The sequence below is a fragment of the Podarcis melisellensis genome (assembly GCF_964234715.1).
Source record: "Podarcis melisellensis genome assembly, chromosome: 1".
NCBI classification, from domain to species: Eukaryota; Metazoa; Chordata; class Lepidosauria; order Squamata; family Lacertidae; genus Podarcis; species Podarcis melisellensis.
In genome coordinates, this window is record NC_138528.1 from 127,846,937 (window position 1) to 127,861,399 (window position 14,463).

Genomic DNA, 14,463 nt, shown 5'->3' on the forward strand with positions numbered 1-14,463 from the left:
TCAGTTGTTTGACACCACTGAATGTGGAAATGGGTATGTGGAACCAGGAGAAGATTGTGATTGTGGTTTCCAAACGGTACCATTTTTTATACACATATACCCAGTTACTTTATCCTTCCCATCCATAAGATGAAGTGTCCCTTAAAATGAAAGCTCAGATAATGCTTGCTTAACCATGAGGCTCATGGCGTATATTTTAACTACTGTAGCAAAATAATTGAGTCAGTGGACCCTTATAAAAAGGAACTCATTCTTTTAGTGAGAAATTCATAAAAGAATTTTTAAGCTCCATATTGTTTAAAGCCTTGAGTTGTTCACCTTAATTGGACCATTTGAATCCAGAATCCTAAATAAAACGTATGCGTTAAAGTTAATTATTATACTTACTTTCTTCTTCTTACTTTAGTATATAATATTCCTTGCACTGGATCGCGGCATAGTTTTATGGTGCAACCATATATGAACACTGTCAATTTATCATTTTAGTCAATACATGATTGAATTGTTTGTATGATTGTTCGCGGTAGTTAACTTTGATTTTTAGTATTGATTGATCAGAATGTGTTTTCCACAGGATTGCAAAGCAGATCTGTGCTGTAAGAAATGCTCACTTTCTAATGGAGCACATTGCAGTAATGGTCCATGTTGTAATGAAACCTCCTGTCTTGTGAGTTTGTTTTTTTAAAACTTTTTTACCTTTGCTAGAAATATGGGCTAAACCGCCCTCTCTATGTGCTGCAAATGGCTGAAGCTAATTTAAGAGACTTTTAATGGGGCTCAGTAGCTGATACCATGTTAAAACATCAGTATACAGTGAATTGATAACTACATATCATAAGCAATGATAGTGCAGCATCTGATGAAGTATGTTTGCAATGTTCTCTCAAAGCTCTTTACATCGGACACCTCTGCTGTATAGAAGTATACACTCTGATAGAATACTACAAATGCTCTTATTCTGCTTTCCTGTTCTTTGTTATTAGTAACACACAAAACATTAATTGCTCTTCTCCTGGTTTCATGATACAGAGGGGAGGGAAAGCTGAGTGTAGTCAGATGTGCACTCTGGACTTTAAGAAGGCCAAATTCAAAAAGCTTAAAAGTGAGATTCCATGGTCAGAAATACTCAAAGAGAAGGGAGTCCAAGATGGATGGGAGTTTCTTAAAGGTGGGATTTTGAAGGCCCAAGTGCAGACAGTTCCAACAAGAAAGAAAAGTGGGAGGCATCTAAAGAAACCAGTGTGGCTGCATAAGGAGATTAGAGATAGGAGCTGAGATTTAAGAAGGGCATTATTAGAAATGGAAGAAAGGGGAAATCACAAAGGAGGAGTATACACAAATAGTCAACAGTTGCAGGCTGTCAGGTGGGCCAAAGCTCAGGATGAGCTCAGGCTTGCAAGAGAGGTTAAAAATACTAATAAAGGTTTATTCGGCTATGAGCAAGAGGAAGAACAAGTGGTAGGTACTCTGCATGGAGAAGGCGAAGAAATGCTATTGGGTGACAGAGAGAAGGCAGAATGAAAAATGACTCCTCCAAGTCCAAGTCACTGCAGCATCTTCTCTCAGCCTCCATGTCTTTTGGTCTTGTGCACACCATGAGACAGTACTCCGCCCGCCCCCCAAAACTCTCTGCTAAATGCGCTTGCAAACATCCCTGTTCACAAGCTCCTGGTCACGAACTCCCAGCAGCTGCAGTGAGCTAAGTCTAACTTGCTGGCTGCTAAACTGCCCCTGACCTCTTTACACAGAAACAGCCACGGAGGCTATCACTGAGAGCAGAGGAGTGATGCCGAGAGGGGCTGCTTAATCTCTTCCTTTCTTGTCACTTTTCCAGTCAAAATCAACACCTCTCTCCCACCCCACCCTGAATCAATTTGCCTTCTCACCAGTGGGGTAAAAAACACATTCCTCTATTTAATCATTATTCCTGCTCATTAAAGAAAAGATATGCATGCTTGGAGTGATTTTTATTTAAGCCATCTTAGTTATCAATAAAAAAATCTTCTGACTTCCAGTTCTTTCCCCGAGGCTTCGTATGTCGCTCTCCAGTGAATGAGTGTGATATTACAGAGATCTGTCCTGGGGACTCTGGCCAGGTAATTAAGTTAGATGCGTTCCATCCTACCTTGTAAAACAGTGAAATCATTATTATTATTACTTTCATGAGGACTGTAAGATTCTTTCAGCGAGAGGGAGATGTGGAGAAGATTAATTTATTATTATCTAATTTATTATTGTGCATTCCTAAAACCTAGCCTGAATTGTGTTTTCCTAAAAGGAAACCCAGGCATCTTTGTACATCTTTGCTCGTGTGTGTGTGTGCTCAATGAATTATCAAATAAAGAAATGTCAGGGCAATTAATTGTAAGATAATTAATCAATTAAAGATGCACAGACATGCTTACCCCCATTTTTCTCTAATGTAACAGGTATTATTTTAAAAGAGCCATTCATTTTTGTGTGAAAGAGAGGCAGATGCTTCAAAAATGATATGTGCAGTTTTATAGTTTGTACTCATGCTAAAGATAATTAAGCATTTTAAAAATCTGCTGCCTAGTTAATCATGGGTGTCTTTTCAATCCATTTAATCTAACCAATTAAGCAACCAAATGTTGCAGCCAACCTCAGTATTCATAACATTTTGTTTAATTGCTCTCTCTTGGTATTCTTTTGTCTGCCTATATACCAAATGTGTTGTCCTATAATTCAAACCTTTATAATGAAATGATCCCTTTCATCCTTCAGTGCCCACCAAATCTTCATAAGCAAGATGGATTTGCTTGTGAGGCAAATCAGGTAAGTAAGTCTTTAAAATATATAGTACAGAATATTTATTTTTTGCCAGGCTATATTTTTTATCTCTTGGTCTTTTTATTTACTATTTGCTATTTGCTTCTTGCTTCATTTATTGTTTTTATGTTGTCTTAATTGTTGTGAGGCCACTTTATGGTTTTTGTGTTTGATGTTTTACTTTATTGCAAGCCAACCAGAGTGGCAGGGGCAACCCAGTCAGATGGGTGGTATATAAATAAATTATTATTATTTTCATTATTGAAGAAGAAAACTCAAACTACAAAGTCTTTAGATAAAGAGTACATGTAAAATTCATACTGTTCATTAACTCATCCTGTTCATTTTCTTAATGGTTGTTCTTGATGGTTAAGTTGTGAGTTGGAGCTGACTCCCTAAATTTTTTTTTGACTCCTCAATACCCCCAACGATTGGGCAATTTAAAATAAAAAGAAAACTTCTGCTGGGGGTGTTGCTGTTGTGGTGTTGTGACGTCTCTGCTGTAGAGCTATTATGAAGGGCCTTCTAAAACTCAGCCACCTCCGCCACCTTGCACCTTTGCCACCTTGCGAAGTCCTCCACTAACAGTCTCCCTCAGTTGTGGTGCCACTGCAAGGTTTTATGGCTCAGAAAACAGGAAGGAGCACTCCTCTCTGTTTCCTGATCTCCAGCACCATTGTGCCAGGCTCCAAACCAGAGGGAGAAGAGGCTGCTTTGCAAGTTGTGTGGGAGGGCTTTTCTCTGGGATAGAAAGCAGAACGGTAGGGGGCAGACTGCCTTGAGTGTATGCATTGCCAATCTCTCTCTCTGTGTGTGTCTGCCCCCCTGCCTGTGCGTATGTGTGTGTGTTGGCCAGTTTTGCAATGCCCACAGCTGACCTATGAGCCTTAAAGAGTTGCACAATCCTGAGCACGTGGCTCTTGGGCTGAAACAGTTTGGTCACCCCTGCAATAGTAGTATCCATTGCTCAGCCTGCATATATACTGTATTTTTCACTCTATAAGACACACATTTTCCCCTCCAAAAACTAAGGGGAAATGTGTGTGCATCATATGTAGCGAATGCAGGCTCCTTGGCTTCAACGCGAAGCCTCCGAAGCGCAGTGGGAGCGCTCCTGCCACACTCCGGAGGCTTCGGGTTCCTTTTGCTGAAGGGTAGGTGCCCCTTCATCTAAGGCGCAGCGCCCCTTCAGCTAAGCGGGAGGAGAAATGGAAGGGGCTCCGTTTCTCCTGTCGCTTCGCTGAAGGGGCGCTACGCAGAGAGGGGGAGAATTTTTTTTCTTGTTCTCCCCCTCTAAAACAAGGTACGTCCTATGGTCGGCTGCGTCCTATAGAGCGAAAAATACGGTAACCCACCCTCAGCATTTAAGGAATCAGATTCTAACCTGCACTCAGTGTCTTCTAGGTGTGCTCCATTACGTCTGGAATGACCTCTCTCGCAACATTCTCTCCCTGCCCTTCAAATCCCTCATAACTTATAAATGTTAGACAATAGCAACGTGACCATTCTGAGGTTGTTGGATACTGGTATCTGTGCAGCATCTGTCAATGGGGAAACAATACAGTTTTTCACATGTTAAGATTTTATAGTCCTGTGGGTTAAACCACAGAGCCTAGGACTTGCCGATCGGAAGGTTGGTGGTTCGAATTCCCATGACAGGGTGAGCTCCCGTTGCTTGGTCTCTGCTCCTGCCAACCTAGCAGTTCGAAAGCACATCAAAAGTGCAAGTAGATAAATAGGTACCTCTCTGGCGGGAAGGTAAACGGCGTTTCCATGCGCTGCTCTGGTTCGCCAGAAGCAGCTTAGTCATGCTGGCCACATGACCCAGAAGCTGTATGTCGGCTCCCTCGGCCAGTAAAGCGAGATGAGCGTCGCAACCCCAGAGTCGGTCACGACTGGACCTAATGGTCAGGGGTCCCTTTACACCTTCCTATGAAGAAGTGGCTCTCTTACTGGGTACCATCAAATTGTAGGATTTGGAAGGGACTCTGGGACGCATCCCGTCTCAGCCCACTGCAATGCAGGAATCTCCTAAATGCAATACGGAGCAGTATTAATTTGCATTTCCTAAAGAGACTGACCCAGGAAACTGCTCCGACCATTCCCTTTAGTAACAAAGCAGTGTTGAAAAAGAAAAAGAAAAAGTATGTCTGTTGCTGATAAAATAGGTCAGCTTTTTCTTGTCCCTGTCTGAAAGACAAAATTTATATTAATTGCGGTTTGTTTCTATTTAGGGTCGTTGCTACAATGGAGAATGCAAGACGAGAGATAATCAGTGCAAATACATCTGGGGAACGAGTAGGTTGATTTAAGTATGCTGTATTCAGATGCATTTCTTTCTTGTTTGTGCTGCCTGCTTTTCCCTTTGGTATAATTTTTCAATTAAAATTGTACTTTTCAGTAATAAAAGGTAACAGTGTTCAGAAAAGTCATTTTTGTAGTTTTTAATACACATGCATATGCACGCACACACATACACACACACACACACACACACACACACACACACACACTTGTTGTTTAGTCATTTAGTCGTGTCCGACTCTTCGTGACCCCATGGACCAGAGCAGGTCAGGCACTCCTGTCTTCCACTGCCTCCCACAGTTTAGTCAAACTCATGTTAGTAGCTTTGAGAACACTGTCCCACCATCTCGTCCTCTGTCATCCCCTTCTCCTTGTGCCCTCCATCTTTCCCAACATCAGGGTCTTTTCCAGGGAGTCTTCTCTTCTTATGAGGTTGCCAAAGTATTGGAGCCTAAGCTTCAGGATCTGTCCTTCCTTTCCTCTATTTAAGTTTTCTTAGGGACAGGAAAGGCCTGTCTCCATCTGCATTCTAGAGCCATCATGGTACTTATGGCCACATTATATATATATATATATATATATATATATATATATATATATATGAATGAGACAGGCCTTTCTTGTCCTAATAAAACTTAAATAGAGGAAAGTCTGCTGCCTCCTCCTTTCTCTGGAGTCCTCTCAAAAGCCACTCTGTTTGGAGCCGAGAGACCCACCTGAATAATGTTGGGTGCAGTACCTGGGCTGTTAGCAGGAGAAGACAGTAGGAAAAACTTTCCCTTCATAAATTTCCTTAAATAATCTTAGGCTCTAAACCCCATTTTGTGTGATTCTCCTTTTCTGCAGCAGCCCTGTGTCCCATTCTACATTTTTCAGGAAGCTCCCTTGACCTTCCTCTGCCTGAGAATCTTTTCATGGAGTAAGGAAGAGGGGAAATTTTATTTCTGCAACTTTCTTAACTTAACCTTAGGATCTTTCTTCTTACTCATTTTTCACAATGTAATTTAATAAACTTTCAATGTACTGTCACTATGCATCGCTTTCCGCTATGTAGTGGTCAAAAAATAACCACCAAGTTCCTGGTGCATGTATTTTTACAAACACATTACATTTGTAACATGCAAAGCATTTAGGACATTCACGTTTAAAAAGTAACTCTAGCATCCTATTCTCTTGGCTACTTTTTAATGGGAGAGCATTTTGCTTGCCTGGGTATGTTAGTAGAAATTACTTTCACTTTTTCTTCCATAGAGGCTTCAGGATCTCATAAACACTGTTACGAGAAGCTAAACACAGAAGGCACGAAAAAGGGAAACTGTGGAAAGGATGGAGAGAAATGGATTCCATGTAACAAGCAGTAAGTTTAACCTTTTAGAATGAATATAAACGTCGTGGTTAGAAATTCCAATTACTGTTTTGTTTTTCTGAAATAAGAAACCGGCCTGAGTTCCTTTGGGAGGAAGGGTGAGATATAAGTTCAATAAATATGCAATAAAAGTTTCGGTAGAGAATTTAAACACATTTAGGATACAAGACACTGTCTGTTGTGCTCAGCAGGGTCCTGAATTTCACAGCCCATTTCTCCATCTTATGCAGAGCTCATATAGTCTTTTAGTTACTTTCATTGCTTAGAAACACTTTGACCTGCTGATTTGTAGTGCTTTGTGTCACCACTCTCTACTATGCTGTGATCTCCTTTTAAAATTCTTTTACATTATATAATCTGAATAGATGCATAGTCCATAAAGAGTGGAGAATAGGATCTGGCTGGTGAGTCAGGTCCTCAGCTAACCCACCATCTACAGGCCATTTTGTCAGGTAGGCAGGGTAACCCACCTGTCAGTGGTCCAACAACACCATAACATCAGGTTGCCCAGCTTCAAATGAAATATTTTTTCCATTTCTTTGCAGTTTGGCTTAGGCTCAAGGGGTTACTGCAAAGGAAGGTTCCTTCAGTCTATATCAGTGGGGATTACAGTCAGTGCCCATCAGCCGATTTCCCCCTTGCTTTTGGCAGAGATCCGTTGCACTCGAGTTCCTGACCAAGAATTCTAAAGTGTAGTCTGTCCCACTGACCATTGGCTGATCAGTCCTGATTGCAATCTCAGCTTCAGCAGGATTCAGCTGCACTTGGGAACAATTTCCATTTTACAAAACAGGTCGTTAATGTAGTATGTTTTTATTTTATTTTCCAGTGATGTGTTCTGTGGGTTATTGCTTTGTGCAAATCTTGATGGCGTTCCACGAATTGGTCACCTTCAGGGAGAAATTATCCCAACTTCTTTTTTCCACCAAGGTGTAGTAGTGAATTGCAGGTGAGTAGTGTCATATACAAGGTGTATTAATGCATTTTTAGCACTTTCAGTTGAATCATTAAGGTATATTTTGGAAGTTAACTTCTCAAGAACTAAAACCAACATTTTGTCCCATAAAACTTAAGTTTAGTTTACATTTCTGTAGTACATGACCCAAACATTCTCTTTTAAGTATTGGTATCATTGCCTTCTAGACACCAATTTTTAATATCAATGTTTCTAAAACTTACCTGCTTTTGTTCTTGCTGCCTCATTGAAATAATTCAAAGTTTTACTATTGACTTCAGTGTAGTTAATATAGTACTTGCTTCTCAGAGTATTTAGAGATCCATGAGCTAGTTACATTTGCTTACTTTATAAACTTTTCAGTCATGCTAAGAGCATAAAAAAACTTCCTCTTCCAGTTGTGCCCACGTACTTCTGGATGATGATACAGATTTAGGATATGTTGAAGATGGAGCTCCGTGTGGTCCTCAGATGATGTGTATGGACAGAAGGTGTCTGTCTATCCAGTCTCTGAATATAAGCAGCTGCCCTATTGGTGCTAATGGAAAAGTTTGTTCTGGACATGGGGTAAGTCCCAACTAAGTTTTGCCCACTTTCCTAGTCCAGCTAAGATTAGTACATATTCCTAGTTCAATAAAAAACAATATTGTAGTGTTTGTCACCATTAACCTGTATGTGTCTTCACACTGGACAATGAGAAAGAGATATTGCTCTTTGCTCTCAGTACTTAGTTCTGTTTACCTTCATAAATGCTGGCTGATATTCCAGCAGGTGGGTTGTTTTTTCCAGTTGTGCCTAGAGCAGAACAACTTGCTGGAGATCTGGAAAATAAAGGCCACAATTTTAATTTCATTTAGGAAGTGAGTGCTTCTGGATTAGGCCTTTCTCATTCAGCGGTCTCTTGTCAGTAACTAACCAGCTGCCTACAGGAAGCTTTCAGTCTGCAAATGAGCACAATAGCACTCTCTCACTCACGTTCCCCAGCGTACGGTATTCAGAAGCAAATAGCCTTTGATACTGGAGGTAGAACATAGCCATGATGGCTAATAGACAATGATTGACGTATCGTCTGTGAATTTGTCTAATCCTCTTTTAAAATGGATGGCTCTCAATCACTCTTCCTCATCCAGCCAGTCCTTGAAAGGCATTTTGGACTGCTTCAACTGGATCTGTTTGCAACTCTTTCCAACACTCAACTTCTCCAGGTCTTCTCTCATTTCCAGATGAGAGTGGTGAATGCGAGTCCTTGGCCAAGAGTCTCCATGTTGGCCCTGGTTTTTAGACCTACTCAGGCTCCGAATAGAGCCACCATGACCGCTTCCTCTTTGCTTGGGTTTGCTGATCCAGCGTCCCATGTGGTATCTGGATCTGAAGTGGGTGAATGTAGAAGAATGGTGTTTGGACAGCAGTGCCTGAAACTCAGGCTATTGATACCTTCATGGCATCCTGCATTCTTCCACAAAACAGATCAGTCAAAGTACCTGAAAGGCTTTCATTGCCTTGTGTGCCTCAAAGATGATTTTAGCTTCTTCTGTGTCCATTCGGCAGGTACATTATAGCTTTCGGGACACCGTGCTACCATCCTTTCGTCCCAGTCCAGTCCACCCTCTTGAGAAAGTTTGGCATTGGATGTTTGATAGGCACTTGAGAAATGCTTGAATCATGGGTGTATCTAGCTGTTCCAGCACCCGCAACAGCAGGGGAAGGCAATCCGCCCAGGGGGGCACTGCTGTGAGCTGCCCACTCAGTCTTCCTGGCGGACACAAGCCCCACGCTGCCGTTTCGGGTAGCGTGGGTCCCGAGGCACTGCGTCACTCCCAGGAGAGACGCATGGCTCAGGTACGCTGTAGTGCTGCCCCTCATGGTGTGCCATTTTGTCACCCCACTAGGGATGACACCCAGGACGTACCACACTCTCCGCACCCCCCTGGCTTGAATTGTACAAAGGACTTCCAGCAGTTAGAGGGGGTGTTTGCATCTTTCTATCCATGAACTCCAAGAAATAAGTTTTCATTCTCCACTCTGGCCAGTTGACTGTGGGCCTGCTTTGCATTGGTCTGTGACTCACTTAAACTGCTGGTGCGGTCTAATATTACAGCAGTCTCAGGCCACTCGGCTTTCACTGTGGATGCCTTTGCATCTAATGCTTCTGTTTTGGACGTTTGCTGAGTTGCAACTTGATCTTCTCCAAGTGCCTTTGTTTCTTTTTTGTTGCTTCTCTAAACCCCAAACTCATTACAAGCTTGATTTGTCTTCATCTGCTGGTGCTACTTTTAGGAGATTGTGTTGCAGCAGGTGGTTCCACAGAGCTGCGCGTGCTTTTCTTCCCCTATGCTTATCTTGGGACTGCTTGAGTATATTCCATCTGATGGACAGACACCATAGAAAATGGTCCATTGTATTCACCTGAAAGGTGTCTGTCCCCATGTTGTTCAGTCTTCGTTCTCTGTCCTCAGCTCTGTTGCATTTCCTGCCTTTGGGCATGAGGTGGCAGCATAGCCCATTTCATGGGCATATGTCCATGAAAACCACCTTTCAGGTGATTACAACAGACTGTTCTCTAACAGAGGAAACCCTATACCCAGTAGAGTGTTCCAGAGATTAAGCACATGGGAGATTGCAAAGATCCCTGGGGTTGGCAAACTTCTGATCCCCTTCTGACCCCCTCTAGGCAAATGGTGAAGCTTTACTTAAGAGTAATAATAATAATAATAATAATAATAATAATAATAATTTATTATTTATACCCCGCCCATCTGGCTGAGTTTCCCCAGCCACTCTGGACGGTTCCCAATCAAGTGTTAAAAACAGTACAGCATTAAATATTAAAGACTTCCCTGAACAGGGCTGCCTTCAGATGTCTTTTAAATATAGGATAGCTGCTTATTTGCTTCACATCTGAAGGGAGGGTGTTCCACAGGGTGGGCACCACTACTGAGAAGGCCCTCTGTCTGGTTCCCTGTAACCTCACTTCTCGCAATGAGGGAGTGGCCAGAAGGCGCTTGGCGCTGGATCTCAGTGTCTGGGCAAAACGATGGGGGTGGAGACACTCCTTCAGGTATACAGGACCGAGGCCGTTTAGGGCTTTAAAGGTCAGCACCAGCACTTTGAATTGTGCTCGGAAACGTACTGGGAGCCATTGCAGATCTCTCAGGACCGGTGTTATGTGGTCCCGGCGGCCACTCCCAGTCACCAGTCTAGCTGCCGCATTCTGGATTAATTGCAGTTTCCGGGTCACCTTCAAAGGTAGCCTCACGTAGAGCGCATTGCAGTAGTCCAAGTGGGAGATAACTAGGGCATGCACCATTCTGGCGAGACAGTCTGCGGGCAGGTAGGGTCTTAGCCTGCATACCAGGTGGAGCTGGTAGACAGCCGCCCCGAACACAGAATTAACCTGCACCTCCATGGACAGCTGTGAGTCCAAAATGACTCCCAGGCTGCGCACTTGGTCCTTCAGGGGCACAGTTACCCCATTCAGGACCAGGGAATCTCCCACACCCGCCCGCCCCCTGTCCCCCAAAAACAGTACTTCTGTCTTGTCAGGATTCAACCTCAATCTGTTAGCTGCCATGCATCCTCCAACCAAAGGAAGGGAAGTCCCACGGTAGTCTGGATGTCTCTTGCGTCCCACCCAGGGAATGGAACACGGGTCACTTTCTGTAAAGGCTCCTTCAGCTGGGTGTGCAGGAGGCATCCAGCCTCACCCATTTCCCTTGGGCTTCTGAAACACATTTATGTAGAAGTCTGTACAGTCGTTTTCTGCTCATTTTAACGTGTCAGGTTTGTGTCATGTGTGCCTTTGTTTCTTTGCCTCTGCTAATGCTCTCTTTTGCTTGCTCATGAGACTGGAAGTAGGGAGGAGCTGGCTGGTTTGTCAGAGTTTGATCATGTGTCACTATTTGTTCTGGACGGGGCGGGGGAGAGAGAGTTAACCCACTGTAAGTAAAGGGTAAATGGACCCCTGACCATTAGGTCCAGTTGTGGCCGACTCTGGGATTGCGGCGCTCATCTCGCTTTATTGGCCGAGGGAGCCGGCGTACAGCTTCCGGGTCATGTGGCCAGCATGACTAAGCCGCTTCTGGCGAACCAGAGCAGCGCACGGAAACGCCGTTTACCTTCCCGCCGGAGTGGTACCTATTTACTTGCACTTTGACGTGCTTTCGAACTGCTAGGTTGGCAGGAGCTGGGACCGAGCAACGGGAGCTCACCCCGTCGTGGGGATTCGAACCACCGACCTTCTGATTGACAAGTCCTAGGCTCTGTGGTTTAACCCACAGCGCCACCCGCGTCCCTAACCCACTGTAGCCTCCAGCAAAAGGAGCCTTCACAGCAAGTGACCAATGTTTCAGTTTCTGTTTATGCTGAAATGCAGCAATAGCATGTGAGTGTGAGTGCTTCAAAGCACACACTGAACCAGCCTCTGCACAAAACTCTTTTTACATTAGTGAACATGCTTAAAGGAATGGGTATGCAGATCAAGTTCTCCTGTGGTCAGTAGAGCAGCATGCAGATCTGAGAGCTTTTTTTTTTTTCTAGTTCTAAAGTATAAATGGTAAAGGTAAGGGGACCCCTGACCAGTAGGTCCAGTCGTGACTGACTCTGGGGTTGCAGCGCTCAGCTCGCTTTACTGGCCGAGGCAGAGCAGCGCACAGAAACGCCATTTACCTTCCCGCCAGAGCCGTACCTATTTATCTACTTGCACTTTGATGTGCTTTCGAACTGCTAGGTTGGCAGGAGCAGGGACCGAGCAACGGGAGCTCACCCCGTCGCGGGGATTCGAACCACCGACCTTCTGATCGGCAAGTCCTAGGCTCTGTGGTTTAGCCCACAGCACCACCCACGTCCCGCAAAAATATAAATGTATAAATGGATATATAAATGGATTTCCCCCTAAATAGGACTACTTACTCTACCTAGGAACTTTAACAGATGAACCAAGCGTATGATTATTTTTTATTATGTGGTAACACAATTTTTCTTTTAGGTATGCAGCAATGAAGCCACCTGCATTTGTAACTATACCTGGGCAGGGACAGATTGTAGCATGCATGACCCCAAAAGGAAAGAAGAAGCAGAGAAACCAAATGGACCAAAGGGTTTGTTTAATTTCAGTTTTTCTTCCCACCCCCAACTCTTATATAATTACATTTTTGAGCAGGAAAATTTGGAGCAAAGTGCCCGTGCACAATGCAGGTGTGTGTGTGTGTGTGTTTCTAGGTAAATAGCATTTAAGCTAGGTATGCTAGGTGAAAAGCATTTATGCTTTTACTTGTAGCGTTCCGGAGGTGCTCACAGAAAATCATTACCTACCGTGAAAACATTTTAGCTGTTGCCTTTTCTGTTTAATGACATAGATAATATAGGTAATATATTCTATTTGAAACCCATTGATAATCTTATATCCCAGTATGACAAGGGGTTTGTTTGTTGGTTATTTCTATTTTTGATACGTTATAACCATGAGAAGAACGCTTCAATCCTTTACTAAATGCAAATCTCTATTAGAGTTAAGTTCGGTATGGAGGACATCAAATGCCATTTACCACACAATCCTGTGCATGTCTATTGAGAATTAAGTCCTGTTTAGTACTGTGGGGACTTAGCAGGAGTAGCAAACAAAGTCCCAGTTCTGTTTCACAACAGCTTCCACCATCCCTTGCCATTGGTCATAGTGGCTGGGGCTAATGGGAGCTGGGAGGGCACCACGTTGGCCACCCCTCTGCCGCCTTAAATGTTTTGCCCAGTTATGCTATGGAGTCCCTTCTTTCATATGACTTCCTGAAAGTTTTTTGTAGACTATATCGCTGAAGAAAAGTAATAAAAGCATCAAGAAATATTCCAAATGTTAATTATTCTTAATTTTTTTTCATGCTGAAATAGATCTTTGTTTTATTGTTGCGTGCTTAGCAGGCTTTAAAGTTTGGGGTTTTTTTAAAGCCCTTTGAATCTATTAACCATAGCATCCCGAAAACCCAGTACTAAAAAGTGAACCAGCCGTAGCTTGACTTTTTGGGGGAAATTGGTTTTAAATTTTCTCATTTTCAGTGCACCCTGTTACATTTCCCATATTTTAACCTGTAGAATTTGGCAGACCGTTTTTTATTTACAATATAGCCCAGAATAGAGAAGATACTGTTTTTCAATGTATGGATATTTTTCCTGGGTTGTGTTGGTTCGTTGTTGTGAGTATTTTGAAAATCTGTATTAGTACTTGAAGTTGATTAATGTATGGTAGATACACCACCGCATGCAGAATTTACAGTGCATGCATTTAATAATAACATTATCATTTTCTCTTAACCAAAGAAATAAATATTGGATCCTAGTGGTAATTCAGCATATTAAACTTTTAAAAGTTTTGTAAAATATTAAAGCAAAGTTTCCAGAGGAAGAAAGTTGGAAATAGTGCCTTGGTACCTCATTCAATTTGGGGAGCTGGCACCCCATGCTTACTGTAAATCTGTACACTGATCTTTTTCAAGGGCCTCCCAATAGTGAGCCACAACATAGGAAGAAGGATAAGTTAAAGCTATCTCTTTGTCCATTCTTACCACCTTCCTAAATGGATGGTCCAACAATATAGAATGTGCAATCCCTAGGGATTCTGTTCTCTAGTGGGAGGGGCAGTTGCCATCTTCCAGTTTTATTCCTCCTTAGGATACCGTTGGCAGACTTTCAGTGAGCCATTCCTGCTATGAGGTGAGTCTTTCTTTCCTGATTCTAAACCCTTTTAGAAATAATCATAATAAAAGAAATGCGTTGGGAAATGCTTTGGGAATGTGTAAGAAAGAAGGGCATTTGTAACTCGGAACACAAAATGAATCAAGATGCTAGATTCAGGTTAATCGAGACCTGATGGAGAGAGTGGAGGAGCCAGTCAGATTGAATGGGACCAATATGAGGAAGTGTGCTGTGTTGCATTAGGAAGAGAATTAAAACCAGGGTCCAAAGAAGAGACATGTGCTGTGTACATGGCAAAGAATTGTGCATACAAGCCAGGACTTTGATTCTCAATTTCACCGTAGCAGTTCTCAATGCTGAAGAGCAG

General features: G+C 42.9%; 1 protein-coding gene across 1 annotated transcript in view; it reads left to right on the forward strand.

Annotated features, from left to right (window-relative positions):
* ADAM23 (ADAM metallopeptidase domain 23) overlaps nt 1–14,463 on the forward strand; it is a 67,703-nt gene that overhangs the window by 36,279 nt on the left and 16,961 nt on the right. The window contains exons 16-24 of the mRNA XM_081899560.1: nt 5–76; nt 575–667; nt 2,016–2,096; nt 2,746–2,796; nt 5,025–5,088; nt 6,346–6,451; nt 7,290–7,409; nt 7,814–7,982; nt 12,400–12,511. Coding sequence (XP_081755686.1) covers nt 5–76; nt 575–667; nt 2,016–2,096; nt 2,746–2,796; nt 5,025–5,088; nt 6,346–6,451; nt 7,290–7,409; nt 7,814–7,982; nt 12,400–12,511 — 868 coding nt within the window. The remainder of the gene's footprint in view (nt 1–4; nt 77–574; nt 668–2,015; nt 2,097–2,745; nt 2,797–5,024; nt 5,089–6,345; nt 6,452–7,289; nt 7,410–7,813; nt 7,983–12,399; nt 12,512–14,463) is intronic.